The 12992-nt window shown below is 37.7% G+C and overlaps 1 protein-coding gene across 1 annotated transcript in view; it reads right to left on the bottom strand.

Annotated features, from left to right (window-relative positions):
* The window catches only part of LOC139740306 (methanethiol oxidase-like), a 37097-nt gene extending 26176 nt beyond the window's left edge, over positions 1-10921 (bottom strand). Inside the window, exons 1-2 of the mRNA XM_071650892.1 lie at positions 10740-10921; positions 1303-1478 (exon numbers count right to left, since the gene is read on the bottom strand). Of these exons, the coding sequence (XP_071506993.1) occupies positions 1303-1478; positions 10740-10761 (198 nt within the window). The 5' untranslated portion in view covers positions 10762-10921. The remainder of the gene's footprint in view (positions 1-1302; positions 1479-10739) is intronic.
* Positions 10922-12992: the final 2071 nt, after the last annotated feature.

Raw genomic sequence — 12992 nt, 5'->3', positions numbered from 1 at the left:
ACACAAAATTTTCCATCATTTTGGCTCATAATATGTGTGCTGTTACCATGGCAACATACTTTTTGTCACTGTCAAGAAATGTGTCATGCTGACCTATATCCTAAGACAAACATTCGATATGGATTCCATGAGAATTGGAAGAACACTGATGAAGCAGTTTTGCCATGAAGCATTTTGCCCTATATTTTACCAATAACATGCCGTTACCATGGCAACGCACTTTTTGCCACTGCGGAAATATGTGTCTTGCACATTAACATATTCAGATGAACATCTGTACCTAATTTCATAAAAATTGATCAAAAACTGTGGAAGAAGTTCGCGACGCAAAATTTGTACCCATTTTTGCCCATAATATGCCGTTACCTTGGCAACGTACTTTTGGGTACTGTCAAAAAATACGTCTTGCACATCTACAACCCAAGGCACACATCTGTGCCAAGTTTTATAGGAATCGGTGGAAAACTGAGGAAGTAGTTCGCGACGCAAGATTTGCAACGGACCAACCGCCCGACCGCCCGACCGCCCGACCGCCCGACCGCCCGACCGCCCGACCGTCCGCTGATTCCTATATACCCCCTTCAAACTTCGTTTGGCAGGGGTATAATGACAGAATAGAAAATACAAAAGCAAAAAACACACAGTGAAAGCACAATAAAGCATAAATAGAATACAATCAAGCACACACTGTGGTTCATCCGATCCTTTACTTCTAAAGTTTATGCCTTTTAGACACAATTTAAGTGACGTTCAAGATGATGAATAAACTGAACTAAATGATACACAAAACCATTACAGGTACTAGGTGTTACAAAAAACACTTCCCACTTTCAATCGAAAGCTTTATATCAGAAAACACTGTCACTGAGTAATAGCTGAATAGTGTACAATCTAGTTGGAGGTAATTTGAATATGACAGCATGAATCAGTTTCATATAATCTATGATTAATTTCAAAGTGAACTTCCAGATTTTGGTCAAATTTGAACTCTTTGTAAAAAAATTGAACTTTGCACAGGAACCAATGATGTGTATGCCAGTGCGTGCTCACAATGACCCTGAATAATACACAAACTAACTCAAAACTATCTTAAAAATCAATCTTGAATTTCATGAAACTGAATTATGCTTTCATTTTTGAATTACCTCCATCAAACTATACTCATACTATTACTCCATACACTATTCAGCTATTCCTCCTATCAACGTCAGTGTTACCTGATATATAGTTTTAGAACTATTAAAGGTCAAAAGTGGGAAATGTTTTTTTTTTTGTAACAACTAGTACAAATTATAAGCTCACCTGGCAGTAAGTTGGAGACAGTGGGTCCACATCAACGGTTGCCAGGAAGTCTGGCTTCTTCTTTCCTGTAGGGGTGTTCCTTCGGACCGCCGTCACGTAGAGCAACTTCTCCCTCGGTGCGCTCAGTGCGGCCTTCGGGGTGGGATAGCCGGGACCATCGTCACCACAGCAACCCGCTGGAGGAGAAACGTAATTAGATGGTTCTATGAACACAACTTTCTGCTACACATAATAATATAATGTGGTACGTCTTTACCTCACACTCCTAAATAAATGGGTAAAGAAGAAATGTGATTTCAGATTTTCAAAACACCAACAACATAAACAAAAAGCAAATATGACTAGAAGTGTTGCCATGGTGACTAGTATGCATCAGCACTCTCGCATTATTCTCCCAAAAGGTCTAGTTATTGACAATGCGAGACAAGTTTCCATGACTGGCAAGGAATTGGAAATGTTTAATTGTTTGAACATTTGATGGCACAACCCAAAAATGTTTTGAGAGACTATATTTCTTGAACCAAGTCTCACTTGGATGGCAGATCTGTTTAATACAGTAAGCATTTGGAAATTTTAGCTTTGTTACTTGATCTTTGACCCTTGCCTTTTGACCTCATGGCCCACAACTTTCTTAAAATATTCACCAACTGGTAATACAAATTTAAACTAACTTTCACAGATAATGTTTTGAGATATGACCTTTCACCTCATGACCCCAAACTTCCTACAAAAAACAAACAACAAAACCTAATGTCAGCAGAACATAGGCCCTATAAGTTCAACATTTCATGAAGATAGCTTTCGCCATTTCCGAGATGTGGAAAAGGTGACATTTTCACATGGCTTATTTGTATAAATTTTCATGTGCATGAAACTTATGCGAATTTCACAGGAGAATTGATTTGCAAAAGTAAAATGCACTTAAAAGTTGCTTTTTTCTTCTACATGATGCATTAAATGCCATTTGCGAATTCACAAAAGTTACTTTCATGACACAAATGCATTTACAGACGAGTAGTCCAAAAGCATTTTCTACAGGATCTTTACTAGGCAATTCATGTATGTGAGAATGACTTCAGGCATTGTGGAGAAATGGTGAAATAGAGAAATTTGAGGCATTTTACTGTGACCTTTGACCTTTAAAAAAAGAAAGAAAGAACTAGAGATTGTAATTTGTCATCACTGACAAATTAAGGTGATCCGATTTTTTTTATCAATGATTCGAGTCCTGATCGCAATAGGCATGACCATACAAGTTTCATCTGTGTTTAGAGACATTGGCCGTGTGATGTTTGCATTCTCATTTAGAAAAGGGAGTCATATCTGCCATCTTTGGTACCAAATTCTGTATACACTGAATAACGAAGATACAGCAATGAATACATATGACCTTTGACCCACCTTTGCACTCCCAAGATTGCATCTGATTAAATAGTGGTTATTTTGTGAAATGATTCTCGCGACATCGTCTATACGTGTGAAAAATATGGGGAAGATAGGACAGGTATTCACTAAGATACAAGATGAAACATTTATGACCTTTGACCCTAATTTACATACCCAAGATGTTGTCCGATCTAGTAGTTGTTATTTTATGAAATAATGTTCGAGACATGAACTAAACATGTGTAAAATATGGGGGTGATAGGGCGTGTTTTTCTTGAGTTATTGCAAAGAAAGTTGCAGAAAGAAAGAAATATCTCAATACATGGCAGATAAGCTTTAATTTCAACCAATTTTTTATCGTAATCCCGACATCGTATGAAAAAACGAAGGAAACAAAACGATAGCGCAAAGTCTCAGCTACAACATATTAAAATCTGGGAGAAATTCACCAAAGGGTAAGTGAGCTAGTGCTCGATAAAGACAATCATGTCAATTTTCACATTAAAGAAAATTCCCTCCCATAGAGATAACACGTCATAACGAAGATACAAAAAGAAGTACATATGACCTTTGACCTCAATTTGCACAGACAAGATGGCATCTGAGTAAAAAGTAGTTATTTTGTGAAATAATCCTTGTAACATGGTCTTTGTGTGTGCAAAATATGGGAAAGATAGGACATGTATTCACTAAGATACAGGGTGAAACAATTATGACCTTTGACCCTAATTTACATACCAAAGATGGTGTTCGATCAAGAAGTTGTTATTTTATGAAATAATTCACGTGACATGAACTAAACATGTGCAAAATATGGAAGTGATAGAGGCTGTTTTTCTTGAGTTATTGCAAAGAAAATTGCAGAAAGAAAGAAATATCTCAATACATCGAAGATAAGCCTGAATTTCAACCCAATTTTTTGACGTGATTCTGACATCGTATGAAAAAACAAAGGGCACACTTACGGTAGCGTAAAGTCTCAGCTACAACATATTAAAATCTGGGAGAAATTTACCGAAGCTTAAGTGAGCTAGTGCTCGATAAAGATAGTCATGTCAATTTTCATTTCCGGAAAAACTGCACTCCCATAGAGATAACACGTAAACTGGTCAAATTTGACAAGATTACTTTTAATCCATTTTTACGAGGTGATACCGTTATCCAATCAAAATATTGTAATTTTATGCTTGAAAGAACATTAAATAAGCTACATCATACTGAAATCTGGGTGAAAATTGACAAAGGACTAGTGAGATACGCTCGAATGAACTTGAAATTTGATGACGTCATTTTGAAAATTTACTTTTTTTACTTTATTAAGAAATTTGATATCTTTTAATCATTTTGTCAGCATAGCCAGCCCATGAAATAACATGAACAACTCATCAGCTTTCAGAATATGCCAAGAAAAAGGGGGGTCACCGTTCATCCTGACGAGTTAAATCTGATTTAAAATTGACGGTTTTTTGGCATAGTTGCACTGTGTATCCCCATTGACGCACGCGCGGAATTTTGAGTTTGACGTGCCCGTATGACGTCATATTGAGTCAGATTGACTTGAAACTTGGTAGAAATATTCCTTGACATTTTGGACATCCGATCCGTGTGAAAAAACTGAAAATTTCTATTGCATATAAGCTGTGCGTGCGAATATGTGCGCGCGCGTACGCGTCCGTCCAATTTTTTCAATTTTTCAAAAAATGCTCCAAATGATCTGAAACGTATGCAAAAAAAATTTGAGCTCGATTTGAGCATACAAATATTTCAACGCGCGCGTACGCGCGCGTTTTAAGATAAATATGAATTTTGAGAACATGAGTAGAACCCGCTTGACTTGAAATATATGTGACGTAAATTTCATTGAAAAATTCCATTCCATTAATGAGATATGCATGAAAATGTGTTTTCATATAATGACGTCATAGTGACGTCACGGTCGACTGATTACTATGATTTTACTTGATCTGTCGTCTTTGGGACATGATACATATATGGTATAAGTTTGACATTGATAGGCAATGCACTTTCTGAGCTAACTCTTGCACAACTTTTGCGGAGAAATAAAGAAATAAAGAAAGAAGAATAAAGAATCAGTACAGATACAGAAGGTGATCCGAGAGGATACTCGGATCACCTAATGATCATTTGTACCAATGTGCCCATGGGCTAACTGTGAACTGGCTTATAGGCATGAGAAGAGACATCCTTTGTATCCTACTAGGGTGCTTGGTATACTGGTCATATTGTATGACTGAATAGGGATCTAGGTTTTGAGGTGACAGTGAGGTTGAGCTTTCAGCATTCCTTGCATTCATTCGGACATGATATACAGACAAAAACACACACAAAATTGCCAATTTCCTTCTAAGTTAAAAAGAGCATTCCATTGACCCTTGACCCCCAAAGCACCTCACCAAAAAAAGAAAAAACAAAAAACAAAACAAATAAAAACAAAACATTCTGCAGCCCTTTGTTGTTTGAGCTACACTGAATCCATGTGTTTTGGCCTCTCCCTCACCATTATGCACTAATAATGAGTTTAATTGAATATTGGTATCTTCTGTTATAATTGTTGTGCTCAGTAAAACATTACAACAATGCACAGTAGTCAACCAAAGATGGGTCCTCCCTGGTCCCTCCATGATCAATGGGATCATGTATTTTCCCTTTATAACCTACGTCAAAGGAAGAGGTTACTGTAAAATGAGGAATGTTCGCGTGCATTTTAATTTCGCGAGAGCCAAGATTCGCGAAATTATAATGCACGCGAAAGTTCTGGTCTACACTATATGCATTAAATGTTAGAGGCAACTCGCAAAAATTTCGTGCCCCGGAAAAGGCAGTCGGCACCAATTCGTGAAAAATTTCATGCCGCGAAAATATTGTGTTTTACAGTATGTTTTCTTTGGTGTTGGTTTGTTTGCCTGTGTGCAAAATAACTCAAAAAGTTGAAAACAGATTTACATGAAACTTACACGAAAGGTTGAGAATGACACAAGTAACAGATGATTAAATTTTGGTAGTGATCCAGGAATTTGTATGGATTTTATGAAGGATTTCCGATACTTTGCCAAGTATAGAGTCAATGAACTTAGGAGTTCAAGCTGCGCATGCACTTATTTGAAGTTTTCATGTGTGTGCTCTAGTTTTTGCTAAGGCGATGCGTGCTGCACAGCTGGAAGTTGATGACATAACAAAAGGCTTCTATATCGGGGAAACTGAGCGACTTTCAGCATGCATACGTATGGGTGGAAATCACTGATCTCTATAGAAGAACAAGATAATTGGTGGAAATGAGCTGCATGGCGGTGGTCTGCATTCTCAGAGCGCTTCTCTAGTTTTTTTTTTCTTTCATATGGCTCAAAATTTTTTTTTAAATGGTGGAGTGTTTTTTTCACTTGAAATTTCCTTCAAAAGGGAGCATCTGTTTGTTTGTTTTTCTTTCTCTTTGAACTCTTGAGAAATTTAAAAAAAGGGTAGATTTAACATTACTGAAAATATGTTCCCCCAAATCTCTGCATTTCTCAGACTCATCCCTTCATCTAATGCCATTTGAACAAATTTTGATGACAACCACGGCTGAATTTTAGACACACAACAGTCTATTAGACCTTTAACCAGTTTAGGACGAGTCCCGAGTATACTCGGGCAGGTGTATATGGGAAACATGTTGTAGCAAAATCAGTCTGTCCTCAATCATGGCAAGCTGTTGCGGTGGGGATTCATGTTTTGAACATTCTTAAGTGAGATAATGAGAAACCTCTTATGAAATATGAAAAAGCATGTAATTCTAAGAAGGATTCAACGCTTATTTGATGAAAATTGGTTTTCAAATGGCTGAAATATTAAAAAAAAGTGATAATAATAAAAGGCAAGAGACCACGCCTTTTATTAGGATCTCTTTGCTTCTCCTGGTTTTTGGATATCTCAGCCATTTCAAAACCGATTTTCATCAAATAAACTTTTGATAACCCTTAAAATTGCATGCTCTTTGACATCTCATAGAGAGGTTTCGGAAAGACTTCCATATGTACCCCCCACTATTATACACCTACATTGTACATTGTTGTATGAGCTTCCTCTGATTTTTAGTCTGCATTTCCCTAAGACACCGAGATCAATGTTACCCTAGTGCTAACTCTAACCCTAACCCTAACCCTAGTCCTAAACTGAGTAAACTCTAATCCTAATCCCAAAGCCACCTAAACTTATTCATGTTAGGCCAAGTAAAAAAAGAAACCAGTTTCTCGTCCTCGCGCGCATCGATTTTGGCCGCCGCATCGATTTTTTTACTATTTACTATTTTCAAAATGGCGCTAAAAATACCAAGAAATTCATAATTCTCGTCCCAGCCCGCTCCCCGCCCGCATCGATTTTCAGTTGCCGCATCGACTTTTTTGATATTTACTATTTTTTCGGCCGCCGAAAAAAAAAATCAACAATTCACCTACCAATCGTGATGTCTTATTTCTAATTACGCCTTGCGTCCTCTACTTAGCTGTAGTACAGCTGTAGCTTCTGTAGTGCGTATGTAATAACGCATGCATTTCACACTGCGAGCTCGGCAAGAAGGAATGACCCACAAAGCAGTTGAACTGTAGTTGGTGGATGGGCGGGCCTGGGCTGTGATGTACAGCGCACTCGGTACGTCGTGATGTAGACAGGACGTTGAGCACCTTCTGTACATTTCTCTCGTGCTGTTGCCTGCTTCATGTGCTGCTAGATTGATTGCGCAATGTAACCACAAACCCCGTTATAACGAGATCCGTGGGACCGGCGATATTACCTCGTTATAACCGGTACCTCGTTATAACCATACTCATTAAAAACAAAGAAAAACATAAGTATGACGTCATATACCCATCAATGAAACTTAAACATATCCTTTGCGTTGTTATTACACAATTATTGAGCGTTATTATTGAGAGAATAAAGGGAGATTTTGTGAATTAGACGAAGAAATAGAGGCTGAAATGATAAGTTAATTCTTTACTGTAATTCTTGTTTGTTAAGCTTTTTCTAAACACCAGCGCAAATATGGGGGCAAATATATACTGTAGAGTAACATACAGGCCTTGTTTACCGTAACTTGCTAGGTATTTTTACGCTGTTGGTGCCCAGCGGGAATGCGATGATTTCATGAATCATTTCGTCTGTAATCTTGTACACATGTACAATGTATGATCGTTGCGCCCAAATGGATTAAAAATGCGTTCTTTATTTTCTTCCGAAAATCTCTTCGCGTTTTGTACGACCGTTCTTGAAAATATGTGACAGGATTGAATGTGGGAGGTTGTCATCCTGTTTACGCAAATCTGTACCAGATCTATTCAAACTAATAAATGCATTTGTTTCTTTTTCTGATTTAGGTTAACATGCGTCATTCAACTTTTTTTTACGCTACTGTCACCTGGCGAGATCGCGATGATTTCAGAGTAACATACGTGCGTTGTTTACCGCGCTAACTTGCGAGGTATTTTACGCTGTTGGTGCCCAGCGGGAATTCGACAATTTCATGAATCATTTGGGTGTAATTTTATATAATGTATGACCGTTGCGCTCGAAGAGATTAAAAATGCGTTCTTTATTTTCTACCGAAAATCTCTTCGCGTTTTGTACATCCGTTCTTGAACTGTTGAATGTGTTTGAGTCTATTTCCGAGCACCGATTAAGTAGGTTAACATGCGTTATTCAACAATTTTTACGCTACTATCACCCGGCGAGATCGCGATAATTTCATTCATTATTTCGTCTTTAATCATACACACTCATATTTTAATTATCATTCGTTAAAGATAATGAACACATCCAGATCTATTCAAACTAATACATGCGTTTGTTTCTTTTTCCGAGCACCAATTAAGTAGGTTAACATGCGTTATTCAACTATTTTTACTCTACTGTCACCTGGCAGGATCGCGATGATTTCACTAATTATTTCTGCTTTGATCATACACACTCATATTTAAATTATCATTTGTTAAATGATAATGAACAAATCCAGATCTGTTCAAACTAATAAATGCGTTTGCTTCTTTTTCTGAACACCGATTAAGTATAGGTTAACATGCGTTACTCAACTATTTTAACGCTACTGTCACCCGGCGGGATCGGGGCGATGATTTTATTATTTCGCCTTTAATCATCCAAACTCATATTTGCTCAAAACCAGCAAAAGAACTGGAAGTCGGAACTAAAATTGGAAAGGATATAATGATGAGTTGCACACGCATTCCAATTGTCCATTTTTGGTCAAATTTTATTGTCGCTACACGAAAAGTTTTTGAATGCGTTATCTATTTTTTTCTCGTTACGCTGTGGTCTGACCTCGATATCACGCACGCGTTTCTCGCGAAAAAGAAAACCGAATGATTATGTTTAATAATTAGTAGGAACATCGGAAGGTGTTCCTGTGTCTTATCGCGTGATTAAGAAGAAAACATGGAAGGAACGGTTCTCTGCAAAACGGGAAAAGACGTGGATAGCGAGATTTCGGTTTCCAATGTTTCATTTGTCGCGTGTTTGAAAGCGGCAATTTGGTCAAGAAATGGAACCTCGTTGTATCCGATCAAATTGTTTATGTTTTTCTTTATCATGATTTACCGAAATTGTCCCCGTTATAACCAGAATCTCGTTATAACCGAACACGTTATAACCGATTCGTTCTGCCATTACACGCAAAGGAAAACGGGACCGACGCGATCACCTCGTTATAAGCGGTTCCTCGTTATAACCGAACTCGTTATAACGGGGTTTCCCTGTAGTAGAGGAGACCAGCCAGCAAGCATAGCATGCGTTCTGGAGCTGGAAAAAAAAAATCGTGGAGTGATGGAGAGAACCGATCTCAAGCGCACGTGTGCACAGCGAACGGCTTTAAATAGTGAATAAAATACCCGCTAGTATTCAACTGGTTCGTATTCTGTCTTTCAGTAAAAAGGAAATCAGGTGGTTGTTTCACAGGGTTGACAATTGGCAGTATACTGTCTGCGGCATTTTAAATCCTTGAGCGAATAAGTTTTCATATGAGAAAAGATCTAACTCAGTAAGTTTGTGTTGTGTTGACAGGCAAAAATAATGCTATGCATTTCCAGAGATAATGGTTGGATTCATAGGTTCAACAAGTGATGCATAAATGTGTATATTTTATGTTAAAAAAACGTGTTTTTTTTCCATACCATTGATATGACTGAATGAATACAGTCACAGTGTAGTTAAATTGGTATACTTGTCATGCATAAACAGCAATATACGCAGATTTGGTATTAATTGTGCATCACTCAAATGATAAGTGGTTTATATCACAGTATTCACACATATTACTTTCATTTTGACAATCCTCGAAAAAATAGTAAGATATCAAATAGTAAGGACCTCCCTCATCGCCTTGCTCAAAAAACCCGGACGAGAAACTACTTTCTTTTTTTACTTGGCCTTACTTATAACTTATTCATGCTACTTATACATGTACATGACACATAGCGCGGGGGGTACATATGGAAGTCTTGCCGAGGTTTCTGAATATCTCGCAAAATGTTAAGAGCTAAATCCTCACCTCCACCAGAACTGTACACACCCTTAAACCAGCAAGGACTGCACTGAGAGTATTCTAAAAATATCGCTGCTCTCACTCAGTCGAGCCACATTTATAAACTTTATTTGGGTTTTGGTTTCCTGTAACAGGACTTTAGTTTAGTTCATTAGCAAACATTCATGTCATGAGATTTTCATTTTGTTTGGTTTCGTATGAGTTCTGAGATCAATTCAGAACGCAAAATTATCTCTGAAACTCACAAACAGCCTAAAACAGATGAGGTGCGGGGCGGGCAGTCACCTGAGGTAGCTGTAGGGGTGCTTTCGATTGAGCATTTTTCGGAGAATGCCTAATATTGCGAACGAGCGATGCGTATCCTAAAAATACTGAGGCCGGGAGGTGACTGGTCGACCTCGCAACAAATAAATCTCTCATACGCGCACACACACATCGAAATATATATAGGAGATACTAGGGGCCTCCTTGACCTTGATTCTAAAATTATACATAAAATGTGTACCTTTTGCGGAAGAGGCCTGCATATTGCTCGTTAAAATTTCTTCACCGACGATTGGTCACAAGTTCTAGGCACCTGCGTGTAGCTAGTCCCTTCTTCCAGTCTTTCTTCTTCCGCACCTGTCCGGCTGGTGGTTACTGCGGTAGTGCCTGAAATGATCCCCAGCCAGGTCTCGTCCGACGGGAAGAAGCGATTCGTGATAGAGCTGTTGTGCAAGTGATAGCGTGATTACCGCGTGTTATATTGAGAACTTTGGACCCTTCGAACAGCCAATGGCCTTGGGAGACAAGTGGGCACGAATCGGATTCATAGGGCGCCGCATACTCATACTCTGCTGTGCGAATACATTAAGAAAAAAAAACAAAAAAAAACGTAGCTCCATGGTATAAACATAATCAGTTTCCTATCACCTCCCTGGTATAATCAATTGTCTCTCTAAATATATTTAAATGAGGATTGTTTTTTTTTTAAATCTGAATATATACATAGAATTGTTCATCAAACTGTCATAAAAAGAAATGCACCTACTGAAATATTTTATATCTCCTGCGTGGTAAACACGGCATTGAAGTGACACAATGGTATAACGACGTCCAATTTGAGCAAAACACTGAGAACATGCATCGTATAATAAACCGCGTTACTCATAAAGACCGTAGTAAAAATACCGAAGGGAAAAAAGTTTCATTGCATGTTGAATACCAAATAAACAGTGCTATTCATTCCGGTGATAATACTGTAGGATTAAAAAATTGTAGGAAAAAAAATACAAAGGGAAAATAGTTTTATTGCATATGTTTAATGACATCGTGTACAGGGCCTACAACGGGGGAGATGGGGGTATATAACAATGATTGTCAGTGTTGACACCATCCTGGTCTATATAGGATTACGAGAATGACATTCAAGATGAAATGCGCCAGTTCCAAAGAGGAGAAGTGATAATAAAAAAAAAAAAACACGAAATAAATAGAGCAACTGAAAGGGGAAAATATTTCCGTAGGAAGTGAGGGTACAAAAAGCAGAGTAATCTTTGCAACCTTGTAAGCTGTTACAAACAGATTTCCGTACGAACATAATATGTGGACGATCAATACTGAATAAGTTCAGTTCAGTTCAGTTCAGATCTCTAGTCAATGTCTATCAGTACAGTATACTGTATGTGTTTATTCATCGCTTCGTAAATTTCGTCAACATTCTCATTGTGAGAAAAAAAAGGGAGCGCGATTTTCTCTTGTATTACTGATCAGCTGTAGTCCATGCGATTTTCGTGATATCACATCATGTAGTTCATAAATCGATAGGTCCATGTATAGATTAAGTTTGTGAAATCAATTGTGGTCCTTGAGCAATGAACCCAATGCTCTACTCTGAAAACCTAAAACAAATTACACTTAACAAAGATGATGGTATAGATAGCAGCTTCAAAAGAATGCATGAGTGGGGGCTCACCGTAAGAATGCATGAGTTATAGGATATTCACATATTTCAATGTGTAGCAATAGAATTTCATTACAATACCGCTTGCTTAACAAGGTCACGTGTGTATAGAATTTATGCATGCTTTCTTCTTTTGTTCTGCTTCCTTGAGCTTCCACTTATGCATTCTTGTGGTGAATCTGCTATGTCGTCATCCTTTTTGTTATAGATTTTGAAATCATTCTTATTCCTTATGCCAATCACTATAAATTCTAAAATTCGTACCCATTATAGCCAATTTATAGTTGTTCAAATGTAATATATGTCTGAAAATCATCCGATCAAGTTCTTACACACACACACACACACACAAAATGTCTCCAAAAGTCGAAAGACTACATTTCTCATAAGGATCAATTCAATCCTCTCGTGATTGCGACCTCAAAATTACATTGTGCACTGACAGATTGCCAGTATTGATGAACTAAAATATGCAACGAGAGTTGGCCCTTGTTTTATTCATATGATTATAGGTATTCACTTTATTCATTTCCATTTTCATATTAGAGTTGGTTTACAAAACATTAAAACAAACAAACAAACAGACAAACAAACATGACTGCATGGTATCAAAATGATTGTGGCGGAAGAGAAACACAAGAATAGGTTTCTTGAAACTGATCCCTATTGATAAACAAATATCATATAATATGCTTGGCTGGCTTGGTGCTTTGTTTCACGGGAGAAACAATAGTGACTATATTATACTTGTCGACAATCAACCGTTACATTTCGACTCAAGAGGGCGGTTTTAGGAAACCATGTTCGTGCTATTTG

Source organism: Diadema antillarum, unplaced genomic scaffold (assembly GCF_040938485.1).
Source record: "Diadema antillarum isolate AM-2024a unplaced genomic scaffold, OU_Dant_1.0 seq00000847_RagTag, whole genome shotgun sequence".
Lineage (NCBI taxonomy): Eukaryota > Metazoa > Echinodermata > Echinoidea > Diadematoida > Diadematidae > Diadema > Diadema antillarum.
This window is presented reverse-complemented; position numbering and strand designations above follow the sequence as displayed.